The sequence below is a fragment of the Prinia subflava genome, chromosome 16, assembly GCF_021018805.1.
Source record: "Prinia subflava isolate CZ2003 ecotype Zambia chromosome 16, Cam_Psub_1.2, whole genome shotgun sequence".
In the NCBI taxonomy this organism is placed as follows: domain Eukaryota; kingdom Metazoa; phylum Chordata; class Aves; order Passeriformes; family Cisticolidae; genus Prinia; species Prinia subflava.
Window position 1 is genome coordinate 3,761,412 of NC_086262.1, and position 21,367 is coordinate 3,782,778.

Consider the following 21,367-nt stretch of genomic DNA (forward strand, 5'->3'; position numbering starts at 1 on the left):
TGAGTCTTTTACTTAGAAACTGGCTAATCCATTCACCAGAGGGAGCTTAAACTGCAGCATCATCACTCAAACGGAGTAATCCAACTTCCAAATACCCCAAGAATTAACAGAACTAACTTAAAAGCTCTCCTCAGAATTATTCTGCATGAACTTCAGGAAGCTAGAATTGCCTCCTAAAAACATGACACAGGCACCCACATTACACTTTCTTATCCTTTATTGAGAGGTACTTTTTTTTAAACAAAAAGTTCCACAAAAGACATCACCTTCATGTAAAAAATGGATACACATTTTTCCTCAAATACAATACGGGCTACATTTTATAAAGAAAGAAACAAATAAACCTTTATTTTAATTAATAGTACAAACACAAGAATCCATAGTTTCAAACACTGACCAATAAAACACACTGAGTGATTCACCAGCACTTTTCCAAATAGGTCAGCTTGAAAGTTGAAAAGGTGTACATTAGGAGTAAAAATATTAAGAATGCTGAATCTAGAAACTGGGAGATATTTAGGAGCACATCACTTAGGTGAGCTCTCCACCAACCCTGTCTAGTCTGCCTTACAATACAAGAAAACCTCTGTCAGCCAGAACTTCTCCACAACAGCCCCATGCCTCAAAGAAAGAGCAATTAATGGGTTTAGAGACTTTGCCACACCTCGGGTCAAGTGCAGGGAACACAGAGGTGCCCTCAGGGGACACATCAAAAGTGCAGCTCTGCCAAGCAATCACACCCCTCGTGGCAGATCCATGTTCAAGCCAGCAGCCCGTGCACTGATGTGAGACACAGCTCAGCAGCTGCGGCTGCAGCAGGACCCCAAACTGGCCAGGCTTCTTGCAGGAGGATTTATTGCTGAGCACACTGAGTTTCAGAACTTGCCTTAGAAGATACATACAATGTGGAATGTTTTTTCTTCTGTATTTTCTTCTCTGTTGAGATTTTAGTTTCTTTCTTATCTTCTTCTGTAGTTTCAAATCTGGGTTCAGGTGTTAACCTATAGGCAAAGTAACCATTCTAAATACATATTTAGTTAATATAAACCAGGACTAAAATAAGAATTTTAGGCAAAATCAAGAAACCAACTGGTGAAAAAGACCATCCATATACAGAGAGAGAGCAAGCACAGTTCAAGAAGAAAATGAGACTGAACTGAAGCATTTTTGTACCAGTCCTGCAGCTGAGGATGGAGAGCTTCTGTCCATAAACCTGCTCCTATGGCAGATACCCTTCATTTGTCCCTCCCACTCTTCTGCCTTAAACAACCCCTGTCCAAGGCCACCAAAAACATTACTTTAGTGGCCAAAACTGCCAACAGAGTCCCTATAACCAAGCAGAAAGGACTCAAACCAGAAGAACAAACAAAAATCACATTCACTTAAATTACGTCTCAAAGCAGCACAACTGGATTTATACAAAATATTGCCCTTTTATTGTATTCCATAATTCTCTTAGCACATAATGTAACAACTCTGGCAATCACATTCACCCTGTGCCTCTTGGTGAGGAGGATACAGAAGCCAGGACTGAGGGAGTGAAGCTGAGCCTGGCAGGAAGGGCTGGGGCACTTTTCTTCCTCTCTGCCCTGCTGTCTTTAACTGGCCAGGGGTTCATCTTCCCCACGTCTGGTCTGCCCACGACCCCCTGACCTGTCATGTGCACCCACAAACCTTCTCCAGCCAATGCTCTCACATGTCCTGGGGAACAGAGGCAGGAGCAGCGGGCTGAGCTTCATCCACAGCCCTGAGGGCACTGTCCTGGCTCACCAGGCATCAGCACAGGGAATGGATCACAAAGATCAGACACTCCAGGCAAATTCTGGTCAAATCAAGACATGATTCAAGCTTTGACTCTACAGACTCCAAAACTTGGGATATAACTGGGGCTCCTTCTACCTCTTTGAGGAACATGAACTTGTTTCATCAGGTGGAGCTTTAGATCCCAAGGCTGAGGGCTGTGCCTAAAACCCCAGAGTATTATCAGTTATCCAGATTTCCTGCTGAGCCAAATGGCCACAGGCAACTGGACAAAGCCCAAGTGAGGTAGACTTGGTGTATTTAATCCAACTAAATAATTTAGGCGAATAAATAAACTTTTAAACATCCAAGCTCTTCTTCAGATCAAACTCAGGCAAACAACCTCAAATCTCAATGCAAAATAAATTGTGCAGCAAGTGCTAGAGCCTGCTATTTCAGTTTAAGAAGGGAAGAAGAACATTTCAATAGAGAAATGGATCTTTTTATTGACCAGTTAGTTGGCCAAACAAAAGATATCACTGCACATAACCTTTGCATTGCCACAATTCCAGTATGCATTGACAAGTAATAATTACCACTTGAATATTTAAATCTGAGTCTCAACTTTCTCATATCATAACCTAATTAGTGCCACCACCTAATGAGCTACTCCAGTGCTGCTGTAGCCCTCTGGAAGGACACAGAGGTGCTGGCTGAGAATGTCCAGCTGTCCCTGCTTAAATCACCTCAGCAAGAAAGTCTCTTCCCACCCGGGAGTTTGTCACCTCCACCAGCACACACGGATCACTTCTGACCACTTCCTCATCGCCTCCAGGCCTGAGATGACAAATCCCAAACACCACCTTCTAGAAATGAAGTTTGCAGCTCTTTCACACCTACAGCGGCTCTGTTCTCCCACAATTCATGGGCCAATGTCACAGCTCCACTGATTACTGCACATAAATTATTCCAGGCAAGAAACAACCCCCAGAGACCACAACAGCCTTTTCAGCTGCAGCATCTCATTTCAGTCCCAAGGTGAAACACTGACAATTATCCACCCTTACTTTTTTCTCCCACAACCCCTCCCTTTTCAGGACCTCACTCCTGATCAATTTGCCAATATTTTCTGTGCCCAAGGTTCAGCCACAACCATCACAGAACAGTCCAGAGATTCTGTCAGTGTTTAGAAATCTAGCTTCTCAAATGGTCATTTTAATAAGACTTCTTATTTTATAGCCCATCATAGCAGATCAGGGGTAGAGTAAATCCTTAATGTTAGCTTAATATCATGACTTGGGGGTTTAGTAGTTCATGAACACAATCAGAAACAAACAGCTTGGATTTGCCTTTTACAGGCTCATACTATCACCAAAAAATCTTAAGAGCTTTTACAGAGTTTTGTGGCAGCTTAATTGTGTTTGTAGTTTTTATTTTTTCAAATATTTGTCATGTTTTGTTCCTTATTTGAACCAATAGCAATGGATACAAGATTAGAAACCTCCCTCTGAACTATGGTTTCATCTTTCTCTTCCACTTCTTCTACTCTCTCTGATTTCCAGCATCAACTCCATAAATAATTTCTACTCCTTACCCCCTCTCCAGGAGGTTTCCCCTTCAGTTCCCATAAACTATTTCCAACAGTTTCCTGTAAGCAGACATTAGATCTTCTTTTCCCAAAGCAACATGAGGAAGTTAAACTTTTCACATCAGGGCACATTCTGCCTGTTCCTTTATGTGTAGAGGACATTGTCAAACCCCAATACCATCACTAAATTATCCCAGTCTTTCCTCTCCATTTTCCACCCACTTCTGGTCTTCCTGATCTTCCTTCCTCACTAACAATCCCACAGTTTGAACACAGCTGCTAACATTGCTGTTTCTGCCATATTCTCTCCACAGTTTAAGAAGACTGCAGTGTTTGGCTGCTTTAAGTCTGTTAATTACATCCATGCAACCTTGAGTAATTGATCTAAGAGCTAAAGCATGAATCTAATTACCCCTGAATGCCATTAACTTTGGCTATTTCTTCTAGCAGACATTAGCAAGTTGCAGGCCTAAAACATCTGGACTAGCCCGGACTTTTTTCTACCCCCAAACACTCAATTATGTGTTTACAAAGACTATGAACAGAATACAAAAAACATTAGTGGAAAAGGTAGAAAATCAAAGTCAGCATTGTTTTCACCAGATAAAAAAGCTGGAGATAATGACTGTTCTCAGTTACTTTACCATCTAGCAAACACTAACTTCAATTCTCAGTTCAGGGGGAAAAATTTCATCTAGTTTGGCAGTTGTGCTTCCAGCTATTGTGCATCCAGACCATGCATTTCATTTGTCTGACAACACAGATAGCTAATTAATTCTCTATTATCTTCTACAATCAAAGTTAACACAATTCAGGCGAAGAATTACTTCAATAATTTTTAGGCTTTTAGCTAAATCTGGAAGTTGCTCTGGGTTAAAATTAGGTATGAAACTGGAGCATGATTCCAGTTACATTTATTATTTGAGCCATATCACAGCTGGAAGTTTTGAGGGGACCAGGAACACAAAGTTTCCGATGCTGGAGCAAACCAAGTAAGCTGTCAAGCTACCTGCACACCTTAAACGTCTTCAAGCAACAGGGAAATTATTTTAGAGACCATTTCAAGAGTCTTTTTTATTAGTCAGTGTTTTAGTCCTTCTAAAAGGTAGTGAGAGGTTCAGCGTGGGCAGCTGGAGCTGAGGAATGACACTGCATGCAACACTGAGGAAATAGATAAAGAGGTGGAGAGCACAGTTCATGCAGCGAAAGAAAAGAGATGCAGGTCTGTGCTGATTGCCTGGAGCAGAGACAGAAGCTGACACTGACCTGGGGACAGCCGGAGCCAAGGAATTGTTTCCACTTCTGCTATTCGAAGTGAAGGCGACGTGATTCTCATCTTGAATTCTCACTCTTTTTCTTTCTCTTTCAGGTTCAACAATGTTCCGTATTGCCTGGAGAGCTGTGTGGAGTGGGGATGCTGGGAAAGGCTGTTTTTTTGGAGAAGTATCACTTTGCTCCAGGTTCTTGGTAGTCATCTTTTTCCCTTCCTTACTTGACAGCTGAGTGAGAGCAGTTTCCTTCACTGGAGTATTTTTGCTGTCGAAGTATTCACAAGTCGTGTTCACTGGAGTTCTCTCCCTCTTCTTTTTAATTTTAGGACCTTTAAGTAATTCTAAAGGAAAAAAAGGAACATACTTTTTGTAAAAAGAGAAGCTGGAGATGACCTGTCCTCCAAACATGTTCATAATAAAAGCAAGAATATTTCACATGACTAAAGAGCTTGGAATAATTCTTAATAGACAATTTATATCCCTTAAAGAATGTTTCTTCATATAATCTCATCATCCCAACAGAAGTTAGCTTGAAAAAGAGACAAAATTTTTCTCCTCATCCACTCTGTCTTTTCACCAAGGCTTTAAATTAAATGCTCTGAACTGCAGGCTGCTGAGGTAAGCCTCCACAAGTAACATTTTAAAGTTAAATCCTTTGGTGTGGACAAAAACAAATTTCATATCTGGTTCCCCGTTCATGGGATCACAGAATTGTTTGGGTTGGAAGGGTCCTTAAAGCCCATCCAGTGCCACCCCCTGCCATGGCAGGGACACTTCCACTGTCCCAGGCTGCTCCAAGCCCTGCCCAGCCTGGCCTTGGGCACTGCCAGGGATCCAGGGGCAGCCACAGCTGCTCTGGGCACCCTGTGCATCTCCACCCTCACAGGGAAGTTTCTTCCTAACATCTCATCTAAACTTGCTCTCAGTTTAAATAGAGTTCCCTTCCTCCACAGCGCCCTTGCTTTGCACATGCTCAGGTATCAGCTGTTTGTCAGGTGGGTCTCTCTAGTCAAAATTCAGTCCACATTCACCTGAGCTGCCAAACTGCTCTCCTGTCAATGCTTTGCACCTCATTCCAAAGCCCCTATTATCCTGCCTGCACCCTAAGAGCTCCTCAGCACCACAGAGACACTGCTGCTATCATGGGAAACACCTGAGGTTTGATCCCACCCACCTGACTGTGGTTATCCACCTGGGCTCTACAAAGCTCCTGAACACTGCCATTCCTAACTGTGAACTGCATTCTTTATTCTCCTCCAGTCAGTGTTCACATATTCAAGGGAGGTCTTGAGCAAGGCAGGGCTTTTCTACTTCAGCTCAGCAGATTTTGGATCAGGTTAGTTCACAAACGCAGCTATTTAAGCATTAAATTCTGGAAATAAACCAATGTCTGCCTGTTAAATGTCATTCCATTCCTAAAGGCCGAGAAAATCAGAAACTTATATTCTCCCAGACAGAAAAGAAGTGTTCACCTTCAGGTTCATATTTCATCTTCAGCTCATCCAGCATAACCCGCAGGTTCATATTCTCACTCTGACAAGCTTGCAGATGCCTCTCATTTGTGAAGAGCTTCCTTTCAAATTCCAGAACCCTTTGGCTCTCATAGAGAGCTTTCATTCTCTGCAGGGACAGCTCATTTTTCAGCGTTTCAGTTTCCTTGCTGGGGTGGGAGGAAAATTATAAAACCAGTCAGACTCGGATTGGTTTGGTTTTTTTCTCTTTTAGTAAAGAAACAACTAAGTGTTCATTTCTACCTTAAATTGGTATTTATACATTAATAGGAAAAATCAAGCTTTTTGTCTATAAAATATTTTGAGTGTCATAATCTCACTTTTTATAAGAGAAATAAACATACACAGCCTAAAGATTTAGACATTTCATACAGTTTCCTTACAGATGAACTTTTAATTGATTCAAGGTCTTAATTGCCCTGTATCTAGGAGTATTAACAACATTTCTGGAAGGAAGCAATAATCATTAACAGTATTTCTGCTGTTATCTTTTAAAATAAAAATTAAACTACAAAAAAACCAACTTGCAGTCCTATAACCAAGTCAGGTTGGTTCCACAGCATTAGAAAATGCAACAAGAACAAAATCCATCTGCACACAGAGTCGGTGCACACAAACAGTAACAAAAAAGGGAGGATAAAAACAAATACCTAGAAGATAACCCTGCCACAACCAGGGCCTCAGGCTGGAAGTACTTACTTTGAGTTGTCAAGTTTAATTTGCAGTAAATCTGCATAGTAGCCATTTTCAGAATCGCTTCCTTTCGGGCCATTAGCAGGTCTGGACTCCTCCATATTCTCATACAAACTCTGATAAAGAATAAGTGTCAGGTTGTCAAGCAGTGACCTTTCAGAAGCACATTAGCTTAGTTCTTAGGAGACATTTTCCATGCATTTTGATGGAGAAGCCTCATCACAGAGGGATTTAAACACAGAAAATAAAACTCAGCTGCTCTGAGTACTTTCTCATTTGTTGCAAATGTCAAATAGCACTAAAACTGACAGCTCTCTCTCATTCACTGAAAAAGGAAAAACAAGTGAGTTAACTCCAGAATGTTTGCAAGCAGCACTGCAGAACAGCTTTCCTGCTTTTTACTTGAAAATACAGGGTATTTAATTAACCACAGGAAATTCCTCTCAGCCTTTATTTCTAGGTTTCAGCAGCTGGACCCCAAAGGAATACCACCCATGCTAATCAGCAGGCAAAATCTCAAAATCAACCACATATTTCAGATGAGGAAGTTGGCTCCTAGTAAAATGTTATAAATGCAGCAACACGTGACACTGGGGGTTTTGTTTGGTGGGTTTTTTTGGGGTTTTTTTTGAACAAGCAGTACTCAAATTTAATCCTTTCCCAGGGACCTGCCAGGCCTCTGTCACTGCCTACAGGTACCTCTGATGCTTATTGGAATCAAATATTTCTCAACACTACTTATTTGTGGCCAAGAGACAGAAGTACAGATCAAGCTTAAACATGGCAGAACTGGTAAAACAATCAGGCTTCCTCAATTATTGCTAAAATGGGTTAAGCCTGGCTTCACACCACTTGGGTTAAATACAGAACACAGCAGGCTATCCTGGAAAGCATAATCCTACTGCACAAGCTAATACACCACAGTTTGCATGCCAAAGCTCTGATAAGAAAGGGCCAAACAAGTTCAGAGACATGCAAGAATTAAGAGAGGCTCCAGTTTTTCACTCTGGAAACACACAAACATCAGTAGCATTACACTGATGTATATAGAAGTCCTCATGTGTTTCTCACTTTTTAAAATACTGACAAAATGTTTTCAAGTTGCATAAGAGGACTAAAAAAACTGCTTTACAAGGATGATTAAGCAATTCAGTTTTCCTAGTAAAGAGCATGTTTCAGTTGCAAAGTTAAGACCCATCAAGAAAATCAATATTGAGGGAATTCCATAGAGGTGATATACTAAAGGCTGAAGCCTAAGCACACACAGGAAAAGTGCCAAATGACTACACCTTCCCAGAGAAAAACTGGATGTCACAGCTCAGTGGGCTCTGACCAAATAACTGAATTTAAATGTTAGAAGTAACTATAAAAGATATGAAGGTACTTCACAAAAAAATTGTTTCTTCAACCCAGGTGTTAGGTGGGGTATAATTTTCTGCTTCTCTGCACTTGAGGAGTCTAATATTCTCCAGCTGTAAAATACAATTCATGTCAAATAAAGATAGGAGTCAGCTTTTGGATGCCTGTTCAAATCCGAGCATGGACTTTAGATAGTTTTCATGATTCTTCTTTTTGTCACGTTTTAGCTTCCAATTACAATTTTCTAATTAATTAAATTTATTAATCAAAACACACATACCTTAAATTTTTCTAGCTGCCTCACTTTCATCAGAAGATCTTCTATTTCACCATTCTTTTGCTCTAACATGGACTGTAAGCGTTCCAGCTGATCAAATTCTGCCTGGGAGCCTTTCAGCTGGAGCAGTGTAGCCATTTGCAGCTGGAAATAAAAGGAAAAAACTATTTACAACAAGGACTGAGATTAGTAATTGAAAATCCCTTCTACACAAAACTGGATACTCAAGCCTTGTAATTGTTAACCTGAATTCAGAAGGGCACTGGATGTTTGAACTCAGTCTTCATGACACAATCCTAGCAATTATCAGCACAGACACTGCAAGGCTGAGATCTCAGTGAGCAGTGCAGTGCTGAGGTGTCCCTCTCATCCCAGTTTTGGCTAAGGAGCACATAAACAGTTAGGACACACACAGCATCCCACATTCACACCACCAGCACCAAAACAGCCCCCCCAGCCTCAGCCCAGGCTGATTTGTCACAGCTAAAATCCACCTGGGGAGCTCACTGAGGAAACCCCACCAGTTTAACCCCCCTTTTCCAGTTCTGCTTTTCAGGTATAACACCACCATGTTTGCCTTCTATAAATTAACCCAAGAATTTCAGCTTTTTCTGCTTCTCCAATGGAATACATCCTTTCAAGGAAAAAACACCCTCTGTCATTACAAAGAGGTTATAAAAAACTTAGATTTACAGCAATATTTCTGTTGGTGTTAATAATACTAAGGTACATTCAGTTACAGGTGACATTTAAACAACAGGAAATACAATAAATGAAAGAATTCACAAGGTGTTAGTGAAAACTGAGGCATTTTGATCAGTCTAGTCAGTATGGATAAGGTAATAATGGGAGAAATCACAGGGAAAGGATCAAGTGAAAAAATTAGATTACAGAGAGAAAGCAAGAACAGCATTTACCCTATAGAATCTCTTATGCCAAGTAAAGGGTACTGATGATTCTGTGCACAAATTTGAGCTAATGAAAGATTCAATCATCTCCTCACAGCTTCTACAGGACGTAATGGAGGTAAAATTATAAACTCCACCTCACTGGCTGAGTGGAACTATCCTGACAGTTCCCAAGCACAGACATCCAACCTTTTCCCTTTCCCTTAAAGGCCCTCCTGCTGTCAGAATTGGAAATTGCAGCTGATCTACATAACAGAGAACAGGAACTTAAAGGAACTGGAAAGGATGCTCTGGATAAGGAAAAATACACTAGAGGTGGTAAAGCTTTCCCAGGAGTGCTGTGTACATTCTGTTCAGGAGTCAGAGCCCCAGGATTCACCAGTAAATACACAAAGTGAGATTCTGCAATTAAAGATGCAACAGCAGTTACCTCTCCTGTGGTAAGCAGCTTTGAGTGGGGAGATGAGCTAAACTCAGACTGAGCTTGAACTGGCAGCCTCTCAGTGCAGCACGACACAGAAGATGCTAACAGGGATCTAAGCAGCTTAAGGAAAAAGCAGCTGTCCTAACAAACTACCCACCTCCAACATCATCAGGAAAAACTTACCAAAACTTCCAAATAAAAGCATTAAGTGCTAGTACAGGGATACCAATTTGCCTCCATTTTTGGTACTTTTAGTTTTAGGTGTGTTTCTTACACCACTCAATCAGCATGACTGACTTACCACATATTACAAGGAAGGAATTTCCAAAGGAACTGATCCTACCCAATGACTTTCCTCTCTCAAATCTTTGCTGTACCAGTAGGGTTTTTCTTCTCCTTTATCACCTTGTTTGAACTGTTTTCAACCTACTCCACAAAATTTAGGTAACACAAACCTGCAGTGCATCTCATGATTATCACCCTTGATGCTTAAGCACTCCTCTCAAACTGCATGACCAAGTATTTGATCAAAATGAAAGCATCCACTTTAGCATTGGGAAAATCATGAGATCAACATAAAAACAGCTGGCAGCTCTGCAGCACCCCTGGATATTACCTTGTAAATCAGCTTCTGCTAATTAGTCCTCAACAGTATTAACCAACAGGCTCCCATCCTATTGTGGATGTTAACTTAAAGAGTGGAGTGGAGTTAACTTAAAGGGTTAAGAAAGTTATGACTTATTCTTACACCCAAAACAGGGAAAGGCAAGAAGAAAAAATATGAACAAAGACGAGAAAGCAACACAGAGGTAGAAAAACCCAAACCCCTTCAGTGTGATGGTGGTAAAAGTGTGATGGTGTTGTTTTCTTTATGCTCATTCCTGACAACCACAGTTAATGTACAAATACTTGATTCATGTAGTAGTCACAAGAATTAGACAAGAAGAGATAAAACAATTACCAAGACAAACTGAATGCTCGTTTGACTGACAGGTGTTCTACTTTTAACCATTAAACAACTACTGTCAAAGTGAGCAAACATGGTGCCTTCACTGTAAGGTGGATGCTGCTGGACCACAGGAGTCAAACAGCACAACATCATCTCACTTGTTTTTTCTTCCATTTCCCTCCCCCCAGACTACTGCACCATATTTTAAAGATAACAAATCCCCTGGCCTGTGACTTAAAGCAGTGCCTTATCAGACCCAAGGCCACCCTGGAGTATTACAGGAGTCATCCTACCTTCATTCTTTGCAATTGTTCTCTACTGAATGCATGCTGTTTTTGTAGGGACTGATATTTTACTTTCACACTGATCAGCTGTCGTTCCATTTCTGCCCTACGGTCCTCCACCTACAGAACATTGTGAACAATTATTACTGTGAAATCACAACACTTGTTCTCACTTGGATGATGAGTTTGATAAGGACATGTAGCTGAGCAATCGGTGTTCAGTCTGCAAATACTGCTTTCCCAGCAATAGTACTTGAAAATACAGGCTACTGTCATTGCCCTGTGATAGAAGTGAGTAGACAGTGCTACTGAAGCCCAACCAGTGAAATGCATCAGATTTTTCTTTTGTTCTTTTGATACCAAAATAATGTAACATTTCATATGCTTCAGTGTTGCTGTAGAACAGTTTTGTCCCCGGCAACAGAACAAACTGTTTAAAAAGATCTGAACTGTTTCCCAACTTCCCCCATCTCCTGGATGCTGTCATGAGACACAATGCTCCCTATGCATTTAACTCTTACTCAAAAGCTAATTCCAAAACCCTCCCAAAAGCCCAAACACCCAGGGATTTTCAGGAAGCTTGTAAGGCAGCTTTTATCAGCATCTGTTAAGATTTCCCACATTCTCTTCAACATTAAAGATGGATTTATCAGCTGAACACAACTTAAAATCAACAGCTGCAGACAGAACAATCATGAACCCTCAGACACTGACTTGATAGTCAGATAACTTGAAGTGATTCCATTAAGTTTACTAACTCTTTATCTTCAGAGAGAGCATGAAATGCTTTTCCACATGTCAGATCAACACTGAAGTCTTATTTGAGGAATAGAGATACATGCTGGCCAGATCAGGTGCAGATACTGTCATTTTCAATACAATATAAGGAAGAAAACTGAAAATACTTCTCAGGCCTCTGTTGCACAGCTGTACCTCAGCAAAGAGAGAATTGCCTTTACTTGTAGGGTCCAAAGATTGCTGTGCTGCATGATCCAGCTGAACCTGAAGCTCCTGATTAGCCTCACGAGCTTTCTAGATTAAAACAAAGAGGATATTGGTCATTTAAGCATCTGATGTACTGCATACATGAGCTTTAACTCTTCTTAATTTCCATATTTTAGCAGAGATTATATTGTACTGAAGTCCCTAACTGTCCTTAAAATACAGTTCTAGTAACTAAGAGACATATTCATTGCATTAAAACACTGAATATTCCACTTGTTCTTCAAGACAAGAGCACAACTAAAAGCCTTTAAGGGCAAACTTTGACATTCATCAACTGGATCCATGATATTCAGACCACTCTCCCGGCTGTGCCCATCAGTCACAAATGCTCTACTTCCCAGAACAAGATTCTCCACAGCTTCAGCAGGAACTTGAAATAAAAGGAGAATTCTGCCAGTGACCTCTGAGAAGGTCCCCAGCGGGCAGAGCAGTGCCATGCAAAGGCTCTCCTCCTTTCACAGCTACCACAAAACAAGGCCAACAGAGAGCTCTTACCACCAGGCAACACCAAACATGACCAACCATTATCCTTCTCTCCTAATTCCTACTACACCAAAAACCTGGCTACACAGCTTGTGCAATTATCTGCCACTGTGAAGTAAAATAAGAGAATACCTCTAATGCATTACAGTAAAAAACAACTTCTTTTTCCCTCTCTTCCTTTTCCCCCTGCAGCCGCTCCAGCTGGTTACGCAGGTTACTGTTCACGAGCTCTAACTGTTCTTTAATGCACTGCAGCTCATTCAGCTTCTCCTCATCATTGGCCTAAACGAACAAAAAAACATGTATTAAATAAAAAATATTTAAAACCACTGGAAGACAAGCAGGTCTAAGTAAACCAAAGCCATTTGTTAGTAGCAACTAGTTTTAATACAGAATATTAACTTGAAGAAGAGAGGTATTCAAGCCTCACTATTAAAGCTGTTATTTTTTGCTGTGCACTTTGTCTGAATAAAAGTTAATCCTAATATGGCACTGTAGACAACACACCTAAAAATGAAATGAGCCAAAGGGCAGAATTTCATCTTCAGCTAGGCTGCACTGCAAATTCAGTGCTCCTCACACACCTTCTGACTCTGGAGCTCAGTGAGCTCTATCTGCAGGTTGAGCATTTCTGCAGACATGGTCTCATGGACACGCTCAGACATCATGTGCAGTTCTTCTGATTTGGCAGCAATTATTTCCTTCTGATGCTCCACTTTTTGTCTCAGCTGCTTCTCTGAGAGTCGGGTTTCATCCAGTTCTGCCTTCAGGTTCTCCAACTTAAAAACAGTTGACAACTAAGTAGTATCATTTGATGGTGAATTCTTAAAAAGCACAATACTTTTGACTGTTCCAGTTACAGAAAATGTCTTGGAAACACAAGAGTAGCTTTTAAAAATAAGCACTGAAATTTACTGTAATTCCTAAGTGACTATATGTATTTTTTAAAAACCAACCAAACAAGCTACTACACATTGTAACTATTTATTACTTCTTTGGGCAGTTAAGACTGCAATTATAAGTCAAGCAACTACCTAAAATGATATTAACAACCTTATAGCTATATATTTGTTTCCAAACCTTGTTTTTAAGGTCACTGATTTCTTGTCCATAGGCTCTGTCAAGCTGTTCTTTCTGTTTATCCAGCTGCACATGTTGCTGTTGCTTAAGGGAATCACACTCAAAATTCAAGCTTTCCAACATTCGATTCTTGAGTTCAATTTCTCTCTGAAGAGTGTATTTCTCTTGTTCAAATTTCTGAAAGAAATGACACACTAATAAGTCTTGATGTAATTGTACACTGTTCCCTAAGCATTTCTGAAAAAGCACAGGCTCAGAACCAAGATGCTTGTAGCTCATTTAGTCTTTTGTTGGGAGTGCCAATTAGAGAGTTTCAATACCCATATTTAAACAAAGAATAAAAATAACTGCTCCAAAAGGATATGATTTATAAATGTTGTGATTATAATTTGATTGTGCAATATTCTCTTCTTCATGGAAACTCTGTATTTCTTTGCACTCATCATGAAAGGTGAGGGTATCTTTTCAGGAACTGTCATAAATTTAGCCAGAGTTTATATGCCCTTTCTACCACTACAGAACCCAATTATGTAAAAAATCACTACAGACAATCAAGCAGAACAGCTGAGTTCAATAGTTTTTTTTAAGACAGCTGAATTGTCTGTTTCATAATAAATACCATCAACACTTCAAGACTGAAGAATAATTTTTTGAACAGCTTCCATCTATGCTTGATTGCATGTTTGCTAATTACTAAGGGTGGCTTCATTTTACTCTTCCATTCAGCCAACAATTAAGGAAAAGAAAAAGAGAATTTTGAAAGCAATAATAAGAAAGCCAAATCAATCTAAATATGCAGATTTTTTTTCCTTTTCAAAATAACCACACTCTTGAGACACAAACCAGAGTTAAATAAAAACTGCAAAGCTGTCAGGTATCACAGTGACCTCTGTGGCCCAGACACAGCTTATCAAGGACAGGCTAAGCTCTCAAACAGCCAGGGCAGGAGCATAACACAAAGATAAAGACAGGCACAGGGGACAGGTTTGGGAGGGCACTGCTTGGCCAGAGCCAAGAACAGAATCTCAGCCAGAACCTGCCTGCACACTGGTACAGAGGAGCACTCAGAGCCTTCTGAGAGGCCTTTGTGCCTGCTGGTAGAACCCACACTTGTGTTCACAGTCACTGCCCTGGCTCTCAGACTGCAAAGAGGAGAGCAGAGAGACATTCAAAAGCTCCAAACAATCTGCTGGGTAAGCACAGCCCCCACACAAAATGCAATTCTCCTGTATGAGGGGCACAATTCCTCCCCTCCATGCTGGAATCTAAGCTAGCAGCCAGGCTCAGAGGTTGGCTCCAGCCTCCCACACACGATCACAACCTGAGGGAGCAGCTCAGTACCCGCCCTCTCTGCTGGTCAGCAGGAAAGGATGATCCTGCCCTGGCTCCCCTGGAACTCCTTCAGCTGCCTCTCACACAAAGCTCACTAACGGGGAGCTGACCAGAATAAAGAACTCTGTCCATTCAGAACAGCAGGGTGCTGCAACCCTCCAGCACCTACAAAACAAACCTTTCAGCTCTGTCCCAGAAGGGATGGAGGCACAACCACAAACAGACTAGATGAAGAGAAAAAATTTATCTGAAACATGGGCTGGCTGAACACAAACATGAACATTAAAACCTTTATGGAAAGTGGAAGAGATTTTTCCCAAGTGAAATTTTCTTGAACAATTACTAAAAGGAAAATTGGTTGACTAAATAATACCTTTATAATTCAGCACTATACTACTCCTTTCTCTAAACTGCAAAGAAATGTGCTAATAAGTTCAGAACCTCTGGGTATTTGCAAAAATTTGAAAACTTCACTACAGAAAAAAACAATTTGTCTTGCTGCTAGCATTCTCCTCACAGCTTTTGAGTGATATGAAGCTGACTGGGAGACCATACACGAATGACTTGCTAAGCAGAGGCAAAACACATGCTCTGAAGCAAATTTAATTTAGCATTTAGCATTCATTGTACATTAAAGGCAATTAGTCCTACATGATACTGAACACTTGATGCATAATTAGCTAGGAAACCCCATCCCAGTTAGATACAATTATGTTAAATGTCTTCAAGCTGAGAAAAAAGCCCTCTCTACAACTGCTTAGAGGTTTAGTAGAATGAATCGAGATGCTAAAAGGCATGTGAAACACCTGTGCCATTTAGAAAAGAGTTAAAATACAACAAAGTTCTGGTTTTGAACTTTGAGAAGCAAAGGCAGTCATCACCTCAGTTTTCTCAGTCAGTTCAGAGCGTATTTGATCCAGCTGATTCTGCACCTCACTTTGGGACTCCAGTAAATGCAAACCATACTGTGCTGCCTTTCTCCGCTCGTTCTCTGCTTCCTTGAGTTGCTGCTTAAGACTTAAAATGGTCTCTGCCTCCATTGTTCTTTCTTTTTTTATTCAACACTGCAAACAAAAATTATTAAAAAAATATATTGCAGTAAATATACTTTACAGATAAGAGTAGCTATCTGAAAGAAGTTACTGGATTTCCTTTCTTAACCAGGATAGAATGATATATTTTTGCATTAATAAAAGACACAAAACCCCCCCTCACAAACAGACCTGTGAACAGTAAAATAACAGTTATTTCTTCATCAGCTTGGTTACTGCCTTTTTCTTGATTATGTCTAACATGCACCAAAAGCACCCCTGCTCACCCAGCCTGGTTTCTTTGTACTCCACAACCAGAGTTAATTTAGGATAGAGCTCTCTTGCCAAGTACAAGACAATGAAATAACCTTAGAAAAACACTGCTATGCACTTGGCTGACACTATTTTCCCTGTATTACAAACCAAGCCCAGCAGTACTTGTGCACACAAATAACACTTCAGATTGGTGTAGGCAGCTGCCTTAGCAGGACAGTGTACTCCCTATAACATTAGGTGGGACAGAGAAACAGATAAAAGATAAGGAAAGGAGGAGTCCAAAATAGAAGCCCTGTTAAAATACATGCAGTTTAACACTGGGCTTTGCACTTATTTAAGTGTTTAATGGACTCTTTCAAAATTTAGTTGCTGCCAGCAACTTATTTGTAAATAATCATCTCCTTGTCATGTTTCAGCAAATTCATCCTTTTCTAATGGTAAATGGAAGACAGAAGGTGAGTTTTGAAAAAATGTTAGTTGAAGTAAATCCAACAAAACAAATATTTAAAGAAAAAAAATCAACTCAAATTAACACCATAAGCTTGTATGACTTCTTGCTCCCAAATCTGCTAAATCAGCCTGCTGCAAAACAATCCTATTAAGACAGAAAATGCTAAGCAACTCAGACTTCTGAACAACATATGCCAAGAGTTTTCTCAGAAAGTGGGAAATAACAGTGAGAGAGAAATGCACAAAAAATATGCAATTGATTTTTCAAAGTCAGGGCCCATAACTTTCATATGATTTTAGAATTAAAATACTTCTGAGTTGAAGACTTAACTCTTGCTTTTTGTTCTCACAGAAGCAATTTATTTATTCCCATTTCCTACTGGCACATACATCATTGTTATGAATATTGTAATATCCATCCTTCACTTCTTTTTTTTTGTGAACTTTTATTCAATATGAACAACTTCTAGTAGAGTTACCCAGCTTCTCCCAATAGAAAAGAATTTAATTAATATGCAGAAGTAATTGTGCCAATTCCTTTCCAAGGCACACGACAGAAATAACCACATTCCAGTTTTTGCATTTTCTCCTCACTTGTGTCTGTCCAGGTTAAACACATACAAAGAGACTTTATCCAGTCAGGATTTGAAACTTCAGTTTTGACCTCTAACCACTGCAATGCCTGGAATACCAGTCTTACACTTATACTAAAATAAGCCAGTGAAACACAGGAATTTTGCATACCAGTAATTGAGAATCATCAGTATTATATTTATGCAAGGACAGGGATACCACGTACAATTCAATAATGAAGTGTTTAAGGCAAGGTGTAGCAATACAAGAACATAGGCAACAACTTCTGGCATGCATTTCCATTAGTAAAGAGGATAAATGAATCACTGCTCACTTACACAAAACAGAATTTCAGAAATAGCTTTATTTTCTGATCAGACAACAGTATAGAGGCAAGACAGCCATTTGGCAGCTCCTAGTTTACTAAATTAAACGAATAACATGTTTAACTCACCTCCAGAAGCCCATTGAAGTATTCCTTGACCTTATTCTTGCACTCCTTTAAAAGAAAAAAAGCAATAGCTGTGTAGTCTGGGTGAGTCTGAGCTGCCAGCACAGCACAGCCCTTCCGAGCAGCTCCTTTTCAGAACAGGCTTAACCCTGCTGGCTGCCTCATGAACATGCAGATCACAAGCTAAACCCCCACATAAATGCTAATCTTATTCAAATCTCAGTCAGGCACCTGTCAGACAGTTTAGAAACAGTCAGATCAGGCAATGCTGCCAAATGCTCTGCAATTGGCCTCTGGGACAGGGAAACAGCTTACAGCCAGGGACATCTTCTGGTACACCTGTAATCTTTAAGAGGTTTTTTTGCCTCACTCTCTCCTACTTCTTCAATCTCTTTTGCATTTCTCTTCCAGTTTCACATGCAAGAAGTCTGAGCTCCTAATAAATTATTTACCAGACAACAGAAAAAAAATCTTATGGGTTTTTTTAAATTTTATACTTGAAGTATGGAGAAAAAGCGAAATAGCAATAGCTTTCCTCTTCACACATTCCTGCTGATTATTAGGAAAAATAGCAAGTATGCCTTTTGGAGCACAGCCAGCTTCTATTTTTCCTTGTCAATTCTGGATGAACCAAACAAATCCAGGTAGTTCTGTTCATCAGTATACCAAAATAATTGCCAGCAATATAATATTATACATGAGGCTGAGTAAATTGCTCTGAAAGTGTTTTAAGACCAATTTATGGGTAGCAAGGTGAGTAGGCAGGAGGGGGAAATAACAGACATCAGTCTTCATTTATTCCACTGAGTTACAAGAGTTACTCACTTTTGGCTAAATATCTTCAAACATTTAATGAGCGATTCTATGCTGAGAGCTGCAGACCTCGATTATTCAACCATTCAAGCACTCCTTATTAAAAGTAAGAGTATAGGAAATAAAAGGCAGTCTCCTGGCAGGCCAAGTTTCTTCTCCACTCTAGCACGGTTCTTCTGGTTAAACTGCTATTCCCGAGGGTCACATGTAAGAGCTGTCTGTGTCCTGATCCTGTCAGAAGGATCTGTGCAGTTTTCTGATCAGGAACACAATTACCGGGGTGGCTTTTCTCCCTTAGCCCAGGTATTCCCCGGACAATTCCAGTTACTTACACAAGCCCATATCTGCGCCTACCACGTTGCACACTCAGGCTGAAAGATTTCCGGAGCTGCTCTTCACCTTCCACAAACAGGCTCTCGGGTGGGTCAGCACTACAGAGAACACACAAATATCACACCACAGCCTCACGGTTCAGCCAGCACGGAGCCCGGGCAGGCAGTGGCAGCGCTGGGTGTCACCAGAGCCGTGTCACCAGAGCCATGTCCCTGCTGCCCCCTCCTTCCCCCGCAGAGTGGGCGGTGACCGGGCCTGACCCCCACACCCGCTACGGCCCCAACGGGCCCCGAGGGCAGCGGGGACGGGCTCGCCGCGCTCCACCGGGGGCTGTGGGGCAGCAAAGGGCCGCAGGCGCTGCAGAGACCGGCGGCGGCAGTGGCAGAGCTCCCTCCGCAGAGCGGACCCCGCTCTCCCCGCCGCCCTCTCCCGCACCAGCCGTTGCCGCCGTTCAAACTCGGCTCCGCGGCGCCGCCCGAGTCTCGCGAGATCCGCGCCGCCCCCGCGCGGGCGGGCCCGTGAGGGCCCCGTGAGGGCGGCGCATGAGGGCGGTGCATGAGGGCGGGCCGTGAGGGCGGGCCGTGAGGGCGGTCCCGTGAGGGCGGGCCGTGAGGGCGGTGCATGAGGGCGGGCCGTGAGGGCGGGCCGTGAGGGCGGGCCGTGAGGGCGGTCCCGTGAGGGCGGTCCCGTGAGGGCGGGCCGTGAGGGCGGTGCATGAGGGCGGGCCGTGAGGGCGGGCCGTGAGGGCGGTGCATGAGGGTGTTCCCGTGAGGGCGGTCCGTGAGGGCGGTCCGTGAGGGCGGTCCCGTGAGGGCGGTCCCGTGAGGGCGGTCCCGTGAGGGCGGTCCCGTGAGGGCGGGCCGTGAGGGCGGGCCGTGAGGGCGGTCCCGTGAGGGCGGTCCCGTGAGGGCGGGCCGTGAGGGCGGGCCGTGAGGGCGGGCCGTGAGGGCGGGCCGTGAGGGCGGGCCGTGAGAGCGGGCCGTGCCCGCGGCCCCGCGCCGCTCACCGGGACCGGGGCTCGGCGCTGCCGCAGGGTCGTGGCCGCCCCGTTTACTGCTGTTAAATGTCTCAGTGTTGTCCCGACAGCCAGAGCCAATTCGCACACCCAGGATGAACAGCGATTTCTGTGTTTTATTCCAGCTTGCCCTAAGTAGAGAGCTGGGTGGTAACACGCTGGCTCACCGATCAGCCAAACTTGACGCTATTTATGCATTTCAGCAAAGGCATCAGCACTCATTGCTTAGGAATTCCATAACTTTTCTATTCCTGAGTGCTCCAACCGCAGTTTGCTGTTATATCTCTCGTTTCTCATGCTGATCGTCAGCTCCCCCTCCTGAGGGGATGTCACCTTTTACTTTTTACTCAGCCGAGCCTTTCCTTAATTTCTGTGCAGCTTTACCAAGCTACACGGCAAGTTAAGTGCTTGTAGCACAGCTGTCAATAACCTTCTGGTTTTTCTCCCTCACTTGCTCTAGTTTCTAACCATCCTCACTTCCATACCAGGGAGGATTCCCATGGAGGGATTTTATAGTGCTAAAGTGTCCATAATTCACAGATTTTTTAAGGCAGAGAAGATCTGAGTATATCCACAAAGAAGATCAAAATCCATCAGCAGGAATGTTTCATGGCTATTTGGGAAGCCAAGCACAAATGTCTACATACTTATTTTAACTTTTTTTTCTCAAAAGAAAACCTTAGTAATTTTTACCTATTAAGTAATATTAAATTTTTAATCTGTTCTACAAGATTAATATATTTTTGTACTTATTATTCTGCTGGATGTGACATCCCTAACAAAAGCCACTGCACATAAATATGTGATAGCAAATTCTGCCTTTAGTGAAACATCAAGTAGTGCAAGGTTAAATTCAAGCAACAGGCTGTAAGTACATGCAAGGATGACAATCCTATTTGGAGCAGCTGGGACAGAAATAGATGTCCAAAGAAAAAAGGGGCTTGGAAAATAAGCAGAGTCTAAAATTTGACAGAGGGAGCCAATAAAACACTACTTCTATCAAATTTATGCTATTTGTACTTTCCTGTCAAAATGGGAGTCTAGCTTTTTGTCAACTGAAATGGGATTAAAAATTAAATACAGAATGGTCTAGACAGGCAGGAATACCAAGTTGATTAAAAGAGGGACAGGAAGCAAGACAATCCTGTTCTAATCCTGATTCTGCTGTGTTCACTGTGTGATTAACCACTCCAAATACCCACAGCTAAACCCTCTTGTTTTGAAATACAAATAACAGTGACTTAATTAACAAATCCATATCATCCACCCCCCCCCCTCCCCCCGACAGTGAGTACATTTTGGGGAAAAAGAAAAATATATTGTAAATGCTAAGTATTAACATGGTTATTCCACCTTCCTAGCTGCTGAATTATAAAAGAGTTAGAATAGCTGCTGCTTCTCCCTCTTTGGTTCCACAGTTATCTATGATAGCTGATGTTTAATACATTAAATAATTTAGCACACTCCGTAATATTTTCCTCAGCTTAGAATTTCTATTTATGCTTTAAAGCAGAGTTGGGA

At 41.9% G+C, this 21,367-nt stretch overlaps 1 protein-coding gene across 6 annotated transcripts; it reads right to left on the reverse strand.

The window, feature by feature from the left end:
* Positions 1-205: 205 nt before the first annotated feature.
* On the reverse strand, positions 206-19,399 carry SPDL1 (spindle apparatus coiled-coil protein 1). Of its 6 annotated transcripts, XM_063413647.1 has the most exons (14): positions 19,267-19,399; positions 18,831-18,929; positions 18,511-18,742; positions 17,689-17,733; positions 15,786-15,968; positions 13,573-13,749; positions 13,077-13,271; positions 12,625-12,774; positions 11,938-12,036; positions 11,014-11,124; positions 8,443-8,583; positions 6,810-6,919; positions 6,072-6,259; positions 4,390-4,940 (listed from the first exon to the last, which is right to left on the reverse strand). In XM_063413647.1, exons 5-14 carry the CDS (start codon positions 15,942-15,944, stop codon positions 4,390-4,392), a joined length of 1,881 nt encoding a protein of 626 aa, XP_063269717.1. In that variant the 5' UTR covers positions 15,945-15,968; positions 17,689-17,733; positions 18,511-18,742; positions 18,831-18,929; positions 19,267-19,399. The 6 variants fall into 6 exon arrangements, with proteins under 6 accessions (XP_063269718.1, XP_063269719.1, XP_063269717.1 ...); XM_063413648.1 differs by lacking the exons at positions 18,511-18,742; positions 19,267-19,399 and adding an exon at positions 206-1,001 and having other exon boundaries at positions 4,595-4,940; positions 18,831-18,968; XM_063413646.1 differs by lacking the exon at positions 18,511-18,742.
* Between the last annotated feature and the right edge of the window lie 1,968 nt (positions 19,400-21,367).